The sequence below is a fragment of the Chamaea fasciata genome, unplaced genomic scaffold, assembly GCF_029207755.1.
Source record: "Chamaea fasciata isolate MVZ Bird 193981 ecotype frontalis unplaced genomic scaffold, bChaFas1.0.hap1 SCAF_10, whole genome shotgun sequence".
Lineage (NCBI taxonomy): Eukaryota > Metazoa > Chordata > Aves > Passeriformes > Sylviidae > Chamaea > Chamaea fasciata.
Genome location: NW_027094095.1, coordinates 8094278 through 8114536, shown reverse-complemented (window position 1 = coordinate 8114536; position 20259 = coordinate 8094278). Strand labels below are relative to the sequence as shown.

Genomic DNA, 20259 nt, shown 5'->3' with positions numbered 1-20259 from the left:
CTCAAGCAGTGTGGGTCTGTTCCTTACCCCTCAGTTGTCTCTGGACATGAATAATAACATCTTCCTATGCGTTGTTTTATGAAAAACAACCCATTATAGCCACAAAGAAGAGCATGTGCTCTTATAGCTGGGTCTTAAGCTCTGCTTTAGTCCTCAGATTGCTGCATGTTCAAATCAGCTTATTGTTGGCATTTTAACATGAGTCTGTTTGGTGGCACCTGGGGACAGGGTTTAGTGGTGAACATCGGTGGTGATTCTGGGTTGACTTGGTGATCCAAAAGGTGTTTTCCAACCTTAAGGATTCTGTGTTTCTATTTTGCCAGTGGGGAATCAGCAATAATAATTTTAGTCAAAGTAAACTGTCTTAGGATTCTCTGCGCTCGCATTAATATTAATTCAATTGAGCCTGTGCCTGTGTGCTGCCACCCAGGGAATGCTTTCTGTTCCAGGCCCCCCAGTCATCACTGTAGAACCGGTGGGGATGGTGCTGGAAGCCGGAGCCACAGCAGTGCTGGACTGCCAGGCCATGGGAGAGCCCCTTCCCACCATCGGCTGGTCCCGGCAGGGACAGCCCGTGCTGGGCGATGACAGAGTGACCCTGCTGCCCAACGGCTCCCTGCGCATCGCCCCGCTGCAGAGGGAGGACACCTCCGAGTACGAGTGTGTGGCCAGGAATCTCCTGGGCTCCGTCCTCGTCACGGTGCCCCTGACCGTGCAGGGTACGTGCACAAAGCATCAGAGTGACTTTGAAGCTGGTAGGTGACAGCATTAATCTGGATCAAATGTGGTCAAAGTTCATCTTGCCCACATTTTATGGATGAGATGTTTGATCTTATCTTCTTTATAAGCATTAGGTCTAAGGTAAGCCTTGTCTGAAGTGTCAGTGGGATTCTCTTTCATTAAATTTTATTCCATTATACTCATCCAGCTGGGAGAGACAGAGGCTGTGAAGGGTGAGAGACAAAAATTATAATGAAAGGGTCTTGAACCAGATCCCATCCTCAGAACATGTCATACCTGAACTGTGCCTTTAAAGAAAAGCATTTAGGAGCATAAGCAGTAATTGTCTTTGAACTATGGTAAGAGATTTTTGCACAGTAATGACATGAAGTGAGAAGGATTTCCAAGGGTCAGAAGGTGCAGTTTTCACTTCTGTGTGTCGGCCTAAGGGAGCTGCAGGCACTGGCAGTGGCCAGCAGCATCCCTGCTCCCGTTGCAGTGCACGGCGGGTTCTCCAGCTGGCTGGAATGGCGGGCGTGCAGCGTCACCTGCGGCCAGGGAGTGCAGGAGCGCGTCCGGCAGTGCGACAGCCCCGTGCCGGCCAACGGCGGCCGCGGCTGCCAGGGGCCCCACCGCGACCTGCGCAGCTGCCACCGCCAGCCCTGCCCAGGTACTGCTGTGCTCACACAGCCCCACCGGGGGCTGGGTTGGAGGGGCCTCGAAGCCCATCCAGTGCCACCCCTGCCAGAGGCAGGGACACCTTCCACTGTCCCAGGTTGTTCCAAGCCCTGTCCAGCCTGGCCTTGGACACTGCCAGGGATCCAGGGGCAGCCACAGCTTCTCTGGGCACCCTGTGCCAGGGCCTCCCCACCCTCACAGAGAACAATTCCTTCCAAATACTTAATCTAAATCTCTCCTCTTTTAGTTTAAAACCTTTCCCCCGTGTCCTATTGCTGCCTGCCCATCTAAGTCTCCCTCCCTCTATTTTGTAAACCCTACTGAAGTACTGAAAAGCCACAATGAATCGATACTTTTAATGTGCCTTGCATTAAGTGCCCAAACAGTGAACTTTTGTCACCATGGATCTTGATGGCAGATTAATTTTTCTATGTAGTTGTAATTAATTTTGGAAAGAAAGAGGAAATTTCAATTAATACCACAAAAATATTGTTTAATGAAAACTGGGCTTTTCTGGTCCTTAGTGGATGGGAGCTGGTCGGAGTGGGGGCTGTGGGAAGAGTGCTCAAGGAGCTGTGGCCAAGGGAACAGGACAAGGAGCAGGACCTGCAGTAACCCCCCAGCTCAGCACGGAGGGAAGCCCTGTGAGGGCAGCGCTCTGGAGTCAGTCATGTGCAATCTTAGGCCTTGCCCAGGTAAGAGAAGAGTAATTTAACCTTATTTGCATGAGGGGCTTCACATACAGGTCTCTTTGTTTCTCCACATCCACATTATCTTGATTTTAGTTGTTAATTACTTTTTTAAAAAAATTGAATGGCATGAGTTCTTGGAAACAGGAATCACAAAAGTAAGTGTAAGAAATCTCATCAATTTCTTTTTTTCCCACTAATAAAAATATTAATTTGTAATTTAGTGTTTCCAGTAGTTGTTACCCACATTCTCACAGCATAAATTCTCCCTACTCTAAACCTATCCTGCAAAGCCAGTTAAAATAAGAACCAAACTCAAACCACCAACTGTTTATAGTTATGTAAAAATGATTGTTAATAATTTAAGACTTTATCTGTAGATTTTCCTCTGTTGTTAAAATTTTTAGCCACGTTTTGCTCCCAACTACCTGAATGTTCAGGTTTCCTTCCTGTCCCATGAGTATTTTCCACATTTGACAGGTTGTAGTTTATTCAGAGCCTTGACCACTGACATGTTCCCTTCTGTACAATTTGGAATGTTTTATTTCTTCATTTTTCCCTGGCACTGCTGCCACTGTGATGCCAAATACTTATCCATGGGCCTGAGACTCATTTCTCTAGGTTTTGGCAGGAAAATCAGCTCTGGCTGCTGCTCTCTGACAGCTTTTAGCCAGGCTGCCTTTGCCCTGCTCAGGCTTCCATCCTACCCAGCGAGTTGGGAAATTCCAGATTTGATTAAGTGTTCAGTTCTGATGTGGTGATGCAGTCAAAAAACAGAAGGGAAAGGGTTGATCTCTGCTTGTAAAAAGTGCTGATTGTTTGGGCCACTGCTCATGGCATTTTGTGGGGGATTTGGGATATCCCAGGTGTGTGTCCATCCTGGGGCAGTGTGGGGGGTCAGGGCTGTCCTGGGGCAGTGTTCAGGCTGTGGTGCCGTTGCAGTGGCCGGGGAATGGAGCCCCTGGGGGCCGTGGGGGCCGTGCAGCACCACCTGCGGGAAGGGCTCCCAGACGCGGCTGCGGCTCTGCACCAGCCCGGCCCCGGCGCACGGCGGGCCCCGCTGCCACGGCCCCGACACGCAGCTCCAGCTCTGCTTCCGCCGGCGCTGCCCAGGTGAGACCAAATTCTCCTTCCCTTCCCCAGGTCTGCTTCGTTCGGGGTTAACCTTTCCGGTTCTGAAAGTCTAATCCCTGAAAAAACTCCACTTCAGGCTTGTTATTGTCGCTGACTGTCACTGCTTAGTGTCTGCTATAGAGCCTACAGACAGGATTTCTTTCCTTGTTCTTGTTGCTTTATCTCACAGAAGCCGCATTTTAAATTACTCATAATTAAATGATAGCTTTCCTAAATACTTATTTTTAAAGTTTTCTTATGTTCTGTTACTCATTTATCCTTTTCTTCCACATTTCAATGAGTGCTTCATGAGATGACAGGAAAAATCACATTTCTGAAATAGGATTTTTATGTTTGGCTGAGTGCAGAGATAATCCAGGGAAATTCCATGGATTGCAATGTGCAACATGTCTGAGCCTTCTGGCTTCATGCTCCTTTTTGCTCCTGCCAGATGCTACACCGAGTCCTCATCAAGACCAGGAAGCAGTAGAAGGGAGAAGCCCAGGGTGCTCCAAGCCCCATCCAACCTGGCCTTGGACACTTCCACGGATCCAGGGGCAGCCACAGCTTCTCTGGGCACCCTGTGCCAGGGCCCCCCGCACCCTCACAGGGAACAATTCCTTCCCAATATGCCATCTATCCCTGCCCTCTGGCAGTGGGAAGCCATTCCCTGTGTCCTGTCCCTCCATCCCTGTTCCCAAGTCCCTCTCCAGCTCTCCTGGAGCCCCTTTAGGCACTGCAAGGGGCTCAAGGTCTCCCTGGTGCCTCCTCCAGATGAACACCCCCAGCTGTCCCAGGCTGGCCCCAGAGCAGAGGGTCTCCAGCCCTGGGAGCAGCTCTGGGGCCTCCTCTGGACCCTCTCCAGCAGCTCCATGTTCTTCCTGTGCTTCTGGCCCCAGGGCTGGAGCAGCTCTGCAGGTGGGGTCTCACCTGAGAAGGGCAGACAGGCAGAATCCCCCCTCCCCTGCTGCCCACACTGGGGGATCAGCGCAGGGCAGGGGGAGTTCTGGTCCCACCTCACATGGCCAGGGCTGGTCCAGCTCTCACCCACCTGCACCCCCAGGTCCCTGGGGAGAAATCCCTGAGTAGCTGAGACGCTGTAGAGGGTCAGTGGCATCCATGTTTGGTTTTCCCTGATGTAGCAGTGCTGTGCTGTGTTACTCCTGGAGTCAGATGCTGTAACTGCTGTGCCTCTCTCCCCAGTGGATGGGAAGTGGTCCCCATGGAGTAGCTGGAGCGCCTGCAGCGTGTCCTGTGGGGGAGGCAGCAGGCAGAGGACACGCCACTGTTCCGACCCAGTCCCACAGTTTGGGGGACACAAGTGTGAGGGAAGTGACATACAAACGGATTTTTGCAACAGTGATCCTTGCCCAGGTATGTGCTTTGGGTTGGGCTGTTCACCCACTCTGGCTCTCTGGCTTTGATTCTTTTCCTCTGGGAAGAAAAATTAAGAAGTTACTCTTCAACAAAAGCATTTTCCTAGCTTGACTGTCTGGTTTTAAATCCCTGAGGAAGATCAAGTCTGACTTGTTCTTGCAGTTCATGGCAACTGGGGCCCGTGGAGCAGTTGGGGAACTTGCAGTCGGACGTGCAACGGGGGCCAGACAAGGCGGTACCGGAGCTGTGACAACCCACGCCCGGCCAGTGGTGGCAGGGCCTGTGCTGGGGCTGATGTGCAGATCCAGAGGTGCAGCACAGACCTGTGCCCAGGTCAGTGCTCACAACAGCAGCAGGAATGCAGCTTTCCCTGCAAGGCATCAGGGTATAGGCCACATAAGGAATGTAGACCACCTGCGACACTGTCCCAGGCCAGGCTGGATGGGGCTTGGAGCAACCTGGGACACTGGAAGGTGTCCCTGCCCATGGCAGGGGATGGGATGAGCTTTAAGGTCCCTTCCAACCAAAACCAGTCTGGGATTCTGTTTCTGATGGCAGGAGTGTTCACAGATGCCCGTTACAATGGCTTTGTTGTCCTTTGAGCTATTCCTTTAGAACCTTGGTTCCTCCAGGAAAGACTTGACTTCAGCATAACCGAAGCAGCCTGAAGTATTTAAATTGAAGAATTGTTTTCTTCATTCTTTATTCGGCAGTGGATGGAAACTGGGGGCCGTGGCAATCATGGAGCCAGTGCTCTGCTTCCTGTGGAGGAGGAGAGCAGACCCGGGTGCGCCTGTGCAGCAGCCCAGCCCCGTTAAATCGTGGCCGTCCTTGCCCTGGGGACTCCTCCCAGATATCCAGGTGCAACACCCAAGCATGTCCTGGTGAGTATTTACAGCTTGCATGCAGTGACAGTGTGGTGAAAGCCTGTGGCACTCCTGATTTCACTGGTGCTATCTCTCATCTTGGCCAGTTCTCTGGGTAATTTAATTTTTGGGGCTTAAATCTGCCCTGCAACTTAAGCTCAGTTCTCTCTCCCCTAAAATACCCAACAGCACATAACACTTGGGGTTGTGTTTTGCCTCTCCCCCATTCCCTGCACAGGTGGTCCTGCACGTGCCAAGGGCAGCATCATTGGCAATATCAATGATGTGGAATTTGGGGTTGCTTTCCTGAACGCCACAGTAACAGACAGCCCGGACTCTGACACCAGAGTGATACAGGCAAAGATCACCAATGTCCCTCGGACCCTTGGTAGGCCTCTTTGACTTCTATCAATTTTTTCTCTGAATACACCAACACCTATGGTATTCTGCTTTAAATCTGAAGGGCTACACTAGTTCTAGGTCTTCATATTCAGCTCCTGTGCATATGGGTCTGTGATGAGATTAGAGCTCCCTGATTTTCTGTGGTGTTTCCGTCAGGCCCAGCGATGAGAAAGCTCATTTCCATACTCAGCCCGGTTTATTGGACAACCGCCAAAGAAATTGGGGAAGCAATGAATGGGTTTACACTCACTGACGCTGTCTTCAAGAGAGAAACTCAAGTGGAGTTTGCAACTGGTGAGTTCCCTGGGATAGACCAGCTCTTTCTGTGTCCAGTAAGCCAGATAGATGCTCGATTTCTGAAAAGACAGCAGAGGACCGTTGCTGAAATTTGGGTCTTGTGCTTACACTAGTATTTTCAGACTGACTGTGGCCTTCTGAGGCCTTATTCCACCTTTCAGAGCTGTAGTTTGAAATGTGTCATGGGCAACCTTACAAAACATAAGTATAAATAACTGGTCAAGGGGCTCCAGTTTGGATTCCAGGTGGCTGTTGGGAGTCTGTGTTTGGAATGTGTGATACATCCGTGTGCTGTTAAATTGCCAGGCGAGATCCTGCGCATGACGCACGTTGCCCGGGGCCTGGATGCGGACGGGGCCCTGCTGCTGGATGTTGTTGTGAGTGGCCACGTGCTGCAGCTCCAGTCAGTGGCTGATGTCAGTGTCAAGGTAAAGCTGCTTCAGGTACCACCCCTGCTCTCATCCATCTGTACTTCTCTCACCCAGAGGAAAGCAGGAAAGACTGAGTTCTGAAACCTGCTGTACTGTGTGTGACTTCTTTTGTGCCTGGTTGAACTGATGATGCTGATGTTTGTCTTTGAAAGCAGAAAGTTCTAATGAGGAGGGTGGTGTTGGTCTCTCAAGAGTTTGAGATGTTGGCATGTAGTGTTGAGGAGGGTCTTCAGGGCAGTTACTGATGGCTGGCATGTCAGTGTTGCTTTGGGCAGAGTTAGAAATGTTTATCTTTAACCTCTCTGACTTAGTAATTAGTAGCAGGTAACCTCTCTCAACATACCTCACAACTGTGAAGTAGAGGCCCAGGTGGTGCTGGTGTGGGAGCAGCTGATGGCCAGGGCTGTGTTGCAGGATTACACAGAGGACTACATCCAGACTGGCCCTGGGCAGCTGCACGCACACTCCACGCGCCTCTTCACGGCAGACGGAGTCAGCGTTCCCTACACGTGGAACCACACCATCACCTACGAGCCCACCAAGGGCAGGATGCCCTTCCTGGTGCAAACCCTGCATGCTGCCTCCATCACAACGGAGTACGACCCACTGGAGGAGGCCGTGGCTTTCCAAATCCAGGCTTCCATTGCAAAAGGTATTGTTCTAGGCCTTCCCAGAAATCAAACAAAGGGCTTCCCTTTGTATCTTCCCTTCCTAGAATTCATTGAGTCACCCGTAGTCTCAAAAGGAAATTCTGTGAAACTTGAACACACACACCTGTTCAATGTTATTCAAGCCAGCACAAGCCATGCAATACTGACTTTTAGTGCCAAAGTAGAAAAACGACTAAAGGCTGGATTTAAAAGTTTCTGTTTTGGTGTTGAAATACAATAAATATTGTAAAATTGATGGACTGCAATTCTTACTGTTAAAGTAATGAAATGGCCATATTTTTATCCACAAGTGACACGTGCTTCCTTTATAATGCAGGGGATCGGAGCAACCAGTGCCCTGCAGGGTTTGCTTTGGACTCGTCTGGGCCTTACTGCTCAGGTAATGACTGACACGGGTGGGTGGGTGTGACCATGGAGTCCTGGAGTGCTTTGGGTGGGAAGGGGCCTTAAAGATCCCCTATTTCCACCCCTGCCATGGGCAGGAACACCTTCCACTAGCCCAGGGTGCTCCAAGCTCTGTCCAGCCTGGCACTTCCAGAGATCCAGGGGCAGCCACAGCTTCTCTGGGCACTCTCTGCCAGGGCCTCTCCACTCTCACAGGGAAAAAGTCCTTCCCAGTATCCCATCTATCCCTGCTCTCTGGCAGTGGGAAGCCATTTCCTGTATTCCTGTTCCTCCAGGCCCTTGTCCCAAGTCTGTCTCCAGCTCTCCTGGAGCCCCTTTACATTCTGGAAGGGGCTTTAAAGTCTCCATGAAGCCTTCCCTTCTCCAGGTGAACACCCCCAGCTGTCCCAGGCTGGCTCCGGAGCAGAGGGGCTGCAGCCTTTGGTGCACCTCCATGGCATCCTCTGGACCTGCTCTAAGAGGTCCATATACACCTTTTGCTGAGGGCTCCAGAGCTGGACACATTATTAAACCACCAGAACCCACATCCCCTTTATTTAGCGTTCAGAGTATGCACTTCAGAAAGTGTGAGTTATCCTTCAGAAAGGGTGTGGATCCAAGGGCAGTTGAAGACATTGCTTCTGTCCTCACCTACAATGTGAGTAGTGCCCAGACAGCTTTTAAATCAGAACCTCAGGTACACCTGGAGGACACTGAGCCTCAGGCTCTGCTGAGCCTGCAGAGCAATGAAGGACTTAGGTGACCTGTGTGGAGGAAAGGATGAGTGTTGGCACCTCAGACAAGAGCCCGTGTGTTCCTGCTTGGGGGATGGAGGTGGAGAGGAGCACGAGTGCCCTGGCTGTCTCTCTAGGGTCAGGGTGGTTTTAGGGAGAAATCATCTGAGATGATTTTGTGGACTTATTTCATTGTCTCTTGAGAGGTTGCAAATGAAGAGAATTGCTGGACCTGTTTCTGCCTTGTGGGCTTTACTAGTCACACCCCTCTGGGGAAAGATCAGATCGGAGTAGTTTCTTGGGAAGTCTCACTGGTTTTTCAAACATTTTCTTGTTCCAGATGAAGACGAGTGTGCTGTGGGAAATCCTTGTTCCCACACCTGTCACAATGCTGTGGGATCCTACTACTGCTCCTGTCCCAAAGGCCTCACCATCTCTGCTGATGGCAGAACATGTCAGGGTAAGAAAGGTGCTGCTGGGGACAGCTTGGATACAAATTCCCCTGAGTTAATTTAAGGCCTTAAAATGTCTTAAGAGGCACTTAAATTGCTAAGGAAAGGTTTTATTTGGGCCATTTTCTCATTATAAGAACACAATTTATTGGTGGTACTCTAATTATTTCATAGCTGACTGTATTTGCAGTCAGTATTTCCAGCTGCTCGTGCTGAAGCACTGGTTGGTGTATCGGCTGTGCGGGGTTTGCAGCTCGTTTCCCTTTACAGACATCGATGAGTGTGCGCTGGGGGGACACAGCTGCCACACCGGGCAGGACTGCGAGAACCTGCCCGGCTCCTTCCGCTGCCTGCTCCGCTGTGGGAGCGGCTTCCGCAGGACGCCCGACGGCTTCAGCTGCCAAGGTGAGCACGGCTGGGCCTCGGGGCATCAGCTCTCCTGCAAATGAAACTCACTTTACAGAGTGTCGCCAAGTACCTGTCTCTAAATTTTCATTCTTAAGTTTGTGGATTTGTGGGGGTTTGGTTTTTCTATAGTTTTTTTGTTGTTTTTTTAATCTTTTGCTTCTTCTGCCTGTAGAAATAAATTTAAAATCTTATCAGGGAAGAACTTAACATTCTTGGGTTTGTGTCCTGTGTGCATGTACAAAGATGGGAGAGCAGCAAACACTCCTGAGCAGAACTCAGCCAAACCCTGCTCAGGTAATGCCCAGGGGCAACTCTCAGCCCTGGTGTCAAGGATTTGTGTTGTTCCACAGACGTTAACGAGTGCCAAGAGTCCAACTCCTGCCATCAGCGTTGCTTCAATACCATAGGAAGTTTCCACTGTGGCTGTGACCCAGGATTCCAGCTGAAGGGCAGAAAATGTGTGGGTAGGGATGAAGTTCTGAATGTCCATTCTCGCTTTTCAACAGACAGGGCTCAACATTGACTTGTTGCTCTATTTTCTTATGAAAGAAAATGCTGCTATGGATGACACACTTGATGTACACTTTGGAATCTGTCAAGCAGTACTGAAAGCCAGAGGAAGCGAGAATTGGGCTGGCTGATCCATGTGCATGAAATCATTCAATGTGTGGACAGAGTAATTTCATTACATAACAGAGTCCAATCCTGCTTTTTTTCTTTATTTCTGCTTTTGTTTGAATAAGATGTCAATGAGTGCAGGCAGAACGTGTGCAGGCCTGATCAGCTCTGCAGGAACACCCGTGGTGGCTATAAGTGCATTGATCTGTGTCCCAGTGGAATGACCAAAGCAGAGAATGGGACTTGCATTGGTGAGTAGAAGCATTAATGCACGGTGTGGTTATGGGAAACACAGGGACAATGATGATGTTTATTTTTTAAAAAAATCCTGAAGATTGTCCATCTCCAGTTACTAATATTTGCACATACTAAAGCACCAACTTGTTTTCACTTATGGAACATCTATATTTAACTTTTTTGTAGCTGGTATTAAAAAGCAGATGTATCCTTACCACCTCTAGTTTTCCACTGTTCTTAAGCAAGATGAGTAAGATTTCCCTTGGTGTCTTTTCTGTGTTGGCACCTTGATTACTCTGTTATTCATTGACTGAAATGTTTTGCTCTGTGTGTGCATGATTTCTGAAGAGTTTGTCTCAGGAGCTCTCAATCAAGATCACAGGTCCCTGCTGCTTATCAGGGAGGCTTTTAAGCACAGCTGATGTTGTAGGTGGTACCAAAGCGTTTGTTCCAGTGGAATCATGGGATAATTTGGGCTGGAAGGGACCTTAAAAATCTTTGCCGTGGGCAAGGACACCATCCACTACCCCAGGTTGCTTCCAGCCTGTCCCTGGACACTTGCAGGGACGGAGCAGCCCCAGCTTCCTCCCCCAGCGGGGATGTTGCAGAGCTGTGACTGCCCTTGCTGTGTGCCGCAGATGTTGACGAGTGCCGCTCGGGATCGCACCAGTGCCGCTACAACCAGCTGTGTGAGAACACCCGCGGCAGCTACCGCTGCGTGTGCCCGCGAGGATTCCGCGCCCAGGGCACCGCCCGGCCCTGCCTGGGTAAGCTGCCACTCGCTCCTCTCACGCCTTTGCTCTGCTCCTGCCTGGCTTTCTGCTGCAACACACCAGCAGTGCTATCCCTGTGCAAGACCACGCTGTAGAGATAAGTTTGCTCTGCATGTCCAAATTGCCCATCTAAAACAAAGCGTTCTATTCTGAACAGTCAGAGCTAAATGGTTCCAAAGAGATTGGTTTGGGGCTGTACTTTGGAAACAAAGTGTAAAAGAGTCTCAGAGCTCATCTGGTGGATGGATGTGGTGACCACTCCACAGGAGGCTTCAGTTACAAAATCAGGTGGGGTTTGTGCCTGGCTGTGCCCTGGCCTGCCCTGGCTCACCCCTGAAGGCAGTCCCACAGGGAGTCATGTGGGTTCCCCTAGGGAGCACACCCCAAGGAGCTGCAAGAGGCCCCACAGACCCAAACTGAGTTTGGCTCCTCAACATCCCAAATACACCTATCCCCCCCATCAGGACTGCCAGGGGTGTTCCCCAGCAGGCAGAGCACAGGGACCTGATCTGCATTTCTTCCTCAGTGCTCCCCTCCTGGCATGGGTGGCTCCCAGCAGGGGAGGAACAGGATCGTGGCACTCACAGGAATGCCAGCCATGCAGTCACTCCCTGTGCCAGCTTGGCGTAAAGCCACACAGGGTTTTCTCCCACGTCACAGGAGGCTCCTGAGCTCTGATGCGGGGAGCAAGAGAGTTTAATGTTTGGGGCCAGGGCAGGTGGATAAGCACTTCCCCTGGGATATAAGAGACTGCACGAATGCAGTAGGATCATTTAGAATCACCTCTACTGCATTTATGTCAAATGTTTAAAATGTAAGAGCTGACCTACTCTGATAATGAGGATTTCTGAATGTGGGTATGTGACACCAAGTGAGGTTGGTTTCAGTTGCTGTTATGTATCATGTCAGAAAAGTATTCCTCCCAGGTGACTTCTTCAAGATTAGCTTTCCTAAGTGATAAATATTTTTTTCTTATTTCATTTTTTTTAGCAACTCAAAGTTTTGGACTGTCAAAAGCCAGAAATGTGTGGGATTTTTTAAAAGAGATTAAGTTGCACTAAGAAGTGTTTGGCTGTAGACCAAGATATTACTTCCACCATTTGCCTCTGTACTGAAATAAAACCAATCCAGACTCTTAACTTATATTTAAGCACTTTAAACTTCTAACAGGAAAAAAGCCAGGTAAAGTCTAGGACTGTAGGTTTTCACAAAATGCCAGCAGCCTTAAAGCTCCTTTCTGACCAAGGGCCACTGAAAGCTCCCTCCTAAGGCATTGTTATCCTTTGAATTTTTACATTCCTAAAAATATATTTAAAATATAGATTCATCCAAAGTGTTAGTTTTGTTAATAAAATCCAGTTTTTATTGTCATTGTTGACACTGAGAACAGGGAGGAGTTGAAAATTAAGTATGGCCCAGACTGAAACAGCCGAAGTGAATTTTGTTCCTGCCTGTGCCGTTTTTACCCTGGGTAAAGCCCTTTGTGCCACAATTCCTTTTTTTGTTTGTTGGATGGAGATAAGATGCTCCTTTGTGACCCCCACAGAGCTCTGTCTGTCCATTTACTTGAATTACAGCATTTCTGGGAGCTGTATTGTTTTCTCTCCACATAGGTGGAAGGGCTTTGCTAAAAGCTGCTGTAATGCAGATTACACATGCAAGGCTATCTAGAATATAAAATCAGGTACTGTTTCTCAAATTAGAGAAAGCCTGAAAATGTAGCTTTTTCAATTTCCAAATAATTTTACCTTGTTCTTGTAAATATTAGGGTTCCCATGCCTCAGTAGCTTCTTCTCACAGGGGCAGCCCTGGAACCAATGCGGGTGACTCCTGCAGTCAGTTCTGCTTGTATGGCACAGGCTGCCCTTGAAAAAGAAATTGCTCAAATTTTCACCTGTTGTCTTCCATAATTTCTATGATTATCTTCTATTGCTAATCCACAATTTGTTCCAAGGACATTGGTTGCCATAAAGACATCAGTGTTAATTTATTTTAGGCAAGTACAGAATGTAAAAGTCAGCACTTGAGTGTTAAGGAAATAATGAGTTTGCTTTCTTTTACATGTATATGAATAATAAATTTTTTACCTTAAGCACATACTGAGATTAATACACTTAAAATTCAGATTAGTTGTTTTCATACTTTAAGTGAAATTCTCATTTTTAACACCTGAAAATTTTAGCCTAAGGATAATTCCACAAATATGTGAAGTTTCAGTTGTGTGTGTTGCCAAATAACAGCTGGAAAATATTGTAACACTCTGCTGTTACTACTTCTGGATTTCCAATTCTTAAAGCATTTAACTATTAATATCCCCCTAAATTGTTTAAAACCTTAAATCTATCAAATATTAACCCCTTCATAAAAATGCAGCCTAATGTTCTGCCATATTTCTGACAGTATTGATTTTTAAATACTATTCTCATGAATTTGTGGCTTGAGGAGTTACAAACTGTGCTCAAAAGCCTCTGTTCATAGGGGATCCAAATGAAACTGTAACAACACTGGCTTAATGGCATTTTTACAATAGCAATTGCAAGAATACTACTATGAAATAATACAACTATTATTGAGTCACCATTAAGATAATCTTTAATTTCTAGTAGGAGAATGTTTGTAATACATGTCAAGCATAGATATGTTGTGGTGTATGTTAAAAGCAGGTTTTTTATTTCTGGTCATTGCAGAGTTGTTTGGAATTTTTACCCTTTCCTGGTGAAGAAGTACTGAGTTTGAAAAGAAATACGATATATGTCAAATTTCTAGCTGGGCCTGAAGTAACTTGATAAAAACTATAGAAGATTTCTTTCTAGTAGTGTCAGAGAGACTCGGGGGGAAGGTCCTGCAGTCCCAAGAGCACTCATAGTTACTTGGAGGGCAGGACACTCAGCATGTTGCACCCTGAAGGCCTTTACCATACTTTGTGTGCTCAGCACTCAGTTTTGATACAAGGATGGATATTTACTGCTGGAGTGGCTCAAATAACTTTGGACTGCAATTTAAACAACTAAGAAGAAGACATTGCTTAGGAAAGCAAAAATAATTCTACTTTTTAATTGTCTAAAAGTTATTAATACGTACTCTCACGTCTCCAACCTGTCACAGCTGGAATGACCAATAACAGCATCAAAAGTTATAACATACCTGACCTCTTGCCCTTGCAGCCTTGAACTGTGTTCTTGAGCCCAATGCCCATCCCTGGAAGTGCCCAAGGCCAGGCTGAGCAAGGCTTGAGGCAAACTGGGATAGTAGAAGGTGTCCCTGCCTCTGGCAGGGGGTTGCACTGGCTGAGCTGTAAGATCCCTCCAACCCAAAGCATTCCATGACTCTATGATAACACGAAGCACAATACCCACATCAGAGCCAGCTGTGCTTCCCTTAGTGTGAGGTGTAAGGAATTTCTAGCACTGTACTTCTCTGGAATGTGCTGAGTTAAACATCATCTTTTAAAGAAGGGCCCAGCAGCTTCTTCCACTCATCTCTGGAGCACTTAAGGAAAAAATCCCAATTAGTAAGAGAGTATTGAGCAGCTGAGGCTGAAACAAGGCTTCAGCAGGGCTCCTGTCCTGGTGAGCACAGTCACATCAGCCTGTGGGAGAATTAAGGTCTCTTACAGTTCAGGACAGTGGATCCTGCCTGCTTGGCCTAGTGTTCTCCATGTTTTAGTGTCTCCAAATCTCTTTTGCTTTTATGTCTTCAGCTTGTTCCTGAGACTGAGATAAGTACCTATGTGTATATATACGTATAGTTATGTGTTGTTGTTTGTTTGTTTTCTCTCCTTTCCACATGGTTTGGGGCTCTGGATCATGTCACATGAGCAGACATTAATGAATGTGAACAAGTGCCTAAACCCTGTGCACTTCACTGCACCAACACCCCTGGCAGCTTCAAGTGTTTCTGTCTACCTGGGCAACAGTTACTGGGTGATGGGAAATCTTGCGCCGGATTGGAGAGGGTGCCAAATTCGGGTGCCTATTACAGTAGCTATAACTATGCTCAGTTCTCCCCTGGGAGAGACAACCAGCAACTGCAGCACTATTACAGGCACTCCTCAAATCTCTACAGCTCCTTCTCAGAGTATAGGAACAGCAGAATACCTTTCTCCAGGACTAGAAGGAACCTTAGAGAAACTTGTCCTGAAGGCTATGAGGCAAGAAATGCCAGATGTGTAGGTAAATGTCAGTCCTATCTATGCAACTCTGTTTGGGGCCTTATTCTTAGGTTACTGTGTGATACATACCAGGGGCTGAGGGTTTGTGGTACTGGGGTTGTGTTTTCTATTACCCTAGTCAATATTCAGAGGGTTCTGCATGTTCTGGTCTCTACTGTCTTGGCTTACATTGTAGCAAAAATGTTCTCAACCTCCCTATAACATCTTGTTTTAACTGTGCTGCTAATTACCTGTTTACAAAGTTTTTCCCTCTGTTATTCTCTTTCTCCTGATCACGGTGCTCACCTTGGTGAATCTTCTCACACTCCAAAAACCACCAGTAGCCCCAGTCTAGTCACAGTGCTTCTGTCAGACTCCCATTGGCAGCAGTAATTTTGTTAGAATGGTTTGGAATAAACATTTTGGAACTGATCACACTGGGGCCAGTGCCAGCACTGCCACAGGACCATCAGTCACTGTCACATGGGCAACAGGCACAGAAGCTTTTAAATTATTATTTTATGTAAGAAAAGCAGTTGCAGTGTAATTCAGTGAGTGTGGAGAAGACATCAGACCTTGTATTTAAGCCACAGAGAGGTTTCAGTAGTCATATCCACGTGGATTGTTATGGTATAGGAGTTTAATTGAGAGACGCAGGAATACAGCTCTGAGGGATGGAAGGGTTTGTTTCACATTTGGATCTTCATCCCAGCTTCCAGGTGGAATTAGTTAATATGCCATGAATATTAATAATATTAACATTCCATGAAACTTTCATTTCATTGAATAAATATCTAAATTTTTAAATGTTTGTTTAATATGAAAAATACCCCCAAATGATACTTTGGTTAAAGAAAATTCTTTCAATAGACAACCATGAGGATTTGCTTACAGCACATAGATTTGTAGTCACGTCTGTTTCTCTTCTCTGTTTGCATTTTGATCTAATGCAACCCCTGTCAGTCAGAGGGGAAGCAAAGACATTCCTTCCATTGATTTAACCATGCAAGTCTGAACTCCTGCATGAAATTACTTTACTGCTGTCCTGACCTAGGCAGCTCTTCCAAAGGCCATTATAATTATAAATTATCTGTGTCTAAATCATGCTAACGTGCCTTGAAAGCTTCACATAATGTGGTCTGGTACTGGTACTTCTGTACTTGAGAGGGAGATTTAAAAAAAAAAAAGGAAGAAGAATATTTAGTGACAGTCTTCCCAGCTACTGAGCCTAATTTATCCCTCTGGCATGGGCCAGGTCAGTTTAAACGGGAGACAGCTTTGCCTGAGGAGGGAGTGACTGTAAGGAAGACTCCCCCAGTGACAAGGCTTCCTCTGGTGAGATAATGAGTGTGGGTGTTCCCTAAGCATGTTGCTTAACACCTGACTGATTATCAGGCAGCTGGGATAGCTTTGGGGGCAGGACTGTGTTTGAATGACCCAGCAGTGGATGCAGGTGGCACATCCCCCTTTCTCCCAGAGCTCTGTCTCAGGACTGGTGTCTTCAGCTGGGGTCTGTTACAGCTGCTCTTCCCCGAGGGGAGGAGCCCCTCAAAGCTGACTTTAGTGCCTGCAGTTACAAGGAATGGCACAGGTAAGGGGAGAGGACACTCTAGTCTGAGATGTTCAACCCCAAAAGAAAAAAAGATCAAGTCAACTCCCCCCAGCTCTGTCCATACACTTGCTGTACATAAATAGGGGGAAAGTACCTGTGTTGATGGCGGGTTCAGGGAATGCTGAGGTGTTGGTGCTTCTCTTCACAGACATTGATGAATGTGAGAGCAGAGACACGTGTCAGCACGAGTGCAGGAACAGCCTGGGCAGTTTCCAGTGTGTGTGTCCTGCAGGATATCGCCTCATGGCCAACGGCAAAACCTGCCAAGGTACGGACAGCCATCCATGCAGTGCTCAGGGGCAGGGCTGCACAGACACCAGACACAAACCAGGCCCAGCACATGGCTAAACCACCTCTCTAAACTGGCTTCGTGAGAGTCAGCATTCAAAATTTCGTTTCACAAGTTTTTATAGTCCACACTTTATTGTTTCATAAAACATCACCAAACTAGACAATTGCAATTTCCAGTTCTCTGCAGTTCCCCCGTGACCTCACATTACACATTGAGCACCAAGCTCTAGGGTCAAACAGAGGCACATTCTGGGCTCTGCTCAGCCTTTACCCACTTTGGTTTCCACCCTTTAATTCGTCTACGAGCGGTTGATCCCTTGCATGTTTTTCCATCCAGATATTGATGAGTGTCTTGAAGAGAATATAAATTGTGGATCAAATCAGATGTGTTTCAACATGAGAGGAAGCTACCAGTGCATAGACACTCCTTGTCCACCCAACTACCAGCGAGAGCCACATTCTGGGTATGTTTTATTCTCAGCCCCTTCTCACCTGCCCCAAGCTCAGCTCCTTAACCTGTGCTTGTTAAAGGAGAAAATTTAAGTTTGCCTGACACCAGTAGAGCTCACAGTAGCTAAAGGAATGGCATTGACACTGGATATCATAGAGTCAGGGAGTCTTGGGATGGCTTGGGCTGGAAGGGATTTTAACAGAACATCCAGTTCCACCCTCTGCCATGGGCAGGGACATCTTCCACTGTCCCAGGGTGCTCCAAGCCCCGTCCAGCTTGGCCTTGGACACTTCTAGGGATGGGGGGAGCCACAGTTCTTCTGGGCAACCTGCCTCAACTGCTGGGGAAGAATTCCTTCCTTCCTAACATCTAATGTGGATCTCTCTAATGGCCTGACCTGCCATCAGCTTCAAAGCATCAGATATATTCTTACAGTCATCGTGAAAATAATGCTAAGTTCCTGTTAAGCTTTGTTATTTCCCTGTTCTGGGAAAAACTCTCATATTGATTTATTCTAATCTCTCAATATTCTCAAAGAAAAATAGCTTGTTTCATAGTCAGAAACCATCTTTTGGGATCAAACTCAACTGCAATGACATCTACACTGACATGGAGGTCATGTCCTTTGACCTCCATTGGCACTGGCAAACTGCCCCAGCAGAGATTTCATGTTTTAACTTTTGATTAATAAAAGTAAATTTTATTCTGCCCTTCATTCCAAATTCTTTATTTTATGACCTAACAGACACATACCTCAAACGTTGCCCAGAACATTTTAAACTAGGTCTTCCCGTTACAATGTTTAAGAGCACAGTCACTAAAACTTACCCTATGGACGTCAGTGTAGCCAATATCTTTTTGAAATGATCCTGCTGAGGCAAAAAAAGGGACATTAAACTGGGCTGCAGCTCTAAAGGGACAATGGATGAAGATTAAATTTCTAAAGAAGTTTTTATCTGCAACAGGGTAAACAGGAGAAGAATTTCTCCTCTAAGACCTATCCCAGTACTTCAGATACTGTGCCTTCTCCCCGGGCTAACCTCTTCTTCTTCTTCCTAGGTTCTGTCTCAAAAGCTGCCCGGCCAACGACCTGGAGTGTGACCTGAGCACCTACGCCCTGGAGTACAAGCTGCTGTCGCTGCCCTTCGGCATCGCTGCGGGGCAGGATCTGATCCGGCTGGTGGCCTACACGCACGACCAAGTCATGCACCCCAGGACCACGTTCCTGATGGCAGAGGAGGACCCGTCCGTGCCGTTCGCCCTGCGGGATGAGAACTGGAAGGGGGTGGTGTTCACCACGCAGGCGCTGCGGGAGCCGCGGACGTACCGCATGGGCGTGCGGGCCCTGTCCTACAGCGCCGACGGCAGCGTCGAGTACCGCACCACCTTCATCGTCTACATCGCCGTCTCCGCCTTCCCCTACTGAGCCCCCGCGGCTGAGCCTCGTTCCCCAGGGCAGAGCGTGCTGCTGCTCCAGCCTGACTCTGCTGCCTGCCCCCAACAGGGAACCACCGCACTTCAAAGGGTGCTATGCTCTTTTCTCCTCCCCTGCTTCCCAGAGGCTGCCTCTCCAGTTCTGTTGTTCCAATTCAAGAGGAAGATCCATGGCTTTGAGGACCTGTTACCACTTGCTTTATTTATTACACTGGAATAGTCATTTTCCACAGTATGTTCTGAAAACCAGCAGAGAAATCCATGTAGTCAAAGCAGGAAGCAAGGAGCAGCCTCCTTGGAAAGTAGCTGAAGAAAAGAAACCCGTAATTTCAAGTGGTCTACATATTTTAAAGGTTGCTAAGTGTTTTAAATTTTATATCTATTAGATTTTTTCCTTATCAATTACCCAATAGAATTAGGGCTGTGCTATACTAGGTTGTGTGCTCGAACCCACCAAATGCCACCGTGCCCAAGGTTTGCAAATGCTGAAACAAATGACATTAAAGTTTATTTGCAGCTAACAAATCTACAGGAGAATTTGGAATTTGTACCTTTGGTTTCCTTGCAAGTGTAGAGATGTTGCTACTTTTTGGAAGAAAAAACCAAAATGGATTCTTCTGCTTTATAGAGCAGGTATTTTATAACTTGTTTTTACTCTGCCATTCTGGTATAGCCATTTATTTAACCCAAACCCATATCCACTGCCATACTCCCAGCTCAGTAAGTGGCCTGGGGTTTTACGCACATGGAACATTTTTCTCCAAAGGTGATGTAAGTTTGGTTCAATAATGTCAATACACTGTACACAAGTAATTTTGCCAAGATGTATTCTATTTTTATGGATGTGTATATATGTGGTTTTTCCTATGTGTATTTTCTATGCAGTATCTCCAGAGTGTTTTTCAGTTAAGTTTGCATAAAAGGACAATTGTCAGTACAATGAAAATAATCAAAATAAAGGTTCCCATCACCTTTGTGACTGCTGGGAGTTTTATCTTTGAAAGAATTCTTTTCCATTTCTAAAACTCTCACCCTTAGTGCCAGGGGACAATGCAGAAGGTACCATGCCCAGTAAACCAGGGAGCAGCTCCAGCCCTTTTCCCTCTTCCTGGCACTCTGGGGTAGTAAGAGATTATCACCAGCTTTAAATTTTTAGCCACAGGGACAAATCGTCTCCCAGTAGAATTTTGTCTCTATTCTTGTATATTATTAACTAACTTTAGACATCCCCACTTGTCCCCTTGATTTTCTTTCCCTTTCCAGTGCACCAAGTGCAGTAGTCCTGCAAACAAGGATGACTTAAAATTGCTTTGCACTTTATACAAATTTATCTGAATTACCAGACTACAAACTGAACAGGTTTACTTCCCAGAAACCAGACTGGAAAAATAAAAGCAGCTCAAAGAAGACAAATCCCATGAAAAAGACACGAGGGAAGGAGGAATGAGAGTAAGTTATAATAGGTATAGGT

The 20259-nt window shown here is 47.1% G+C and overlaps 1 protein-coding gene across 1 annotated transcript in view; it reads left to right on the top strand.

The window, feature by feature from the left end:
- The window catches only part of HMCN1 (hemicentin 1), a 166025-nt gene extending 146258 nt beyond the window's left edge, over window positions 1-19767 (top strand). The window contains exons 87-107 of the mRNA XM_066192199.1: window positions 450-719; window positions 1220-1390; window positions 1923-2093; window positions 3030-3200; window positions 4404-4574; window positions 4740-4910; window positions 5291-5461; window positions 5682-5831; window positions 6002-6139; window positions 6449-6570; window positions 6988-7225; window positions 7561-7623; window positions 8703-8822; window positions 9085-9219; window positions 9573-9686; window positions 9966-10091; window positions 10716-10844; window positions 14672-15022; window positions 16761-16880; window positions 17241-17367; window positions 18414-19767. Coding sequence (XP_066048296.1) covers window positions 450-719; window positions 1220-1390; window positions 1923-2093; window positions 3030-3200; window positions 4404-4574; window positions 4740-4910; window positions 5291-5461; window positions 5682-5831; window positions 6002-6139; window positions 6449-6570; window positions 6988-7225; window positions 7561-7623; window positions 8703-8822; window positions 9085-9219; window positions 9573-9686; window positions 9966-10091; window positions 10716-10844; window positions 14672-15022; window positions 16761-16880; window positions 17241-17367; window positions 18414-18780 — 3596 coding nt within the window. The 3' untranslated portion in view covers window positions 18781-19767. The remainder of the gene's footprint in view (window positions 1-449; window positions 720-1219; window positions 1391-1922; window positions 2094-3029; window positions 3201-4403; window positions 4575-4739; window positions 4911-5290; window positions 5462-5681; window positions 5832-6001; window positions 6140-6448; window positions 6571-6987; window positions 7226-7560; window positions 7624-8702; window positions 8823-9084; window positions 9220-9572; window positions 9687-9965; window positions 10092-10715; window positions 10845-14671; window positions 15023-16760; window positions 16881-17240; window positions 17368-18413) is intronic.
- The last annotated feature ends 492 nt before the right edge of the window (window positions 19768-20259 follow it).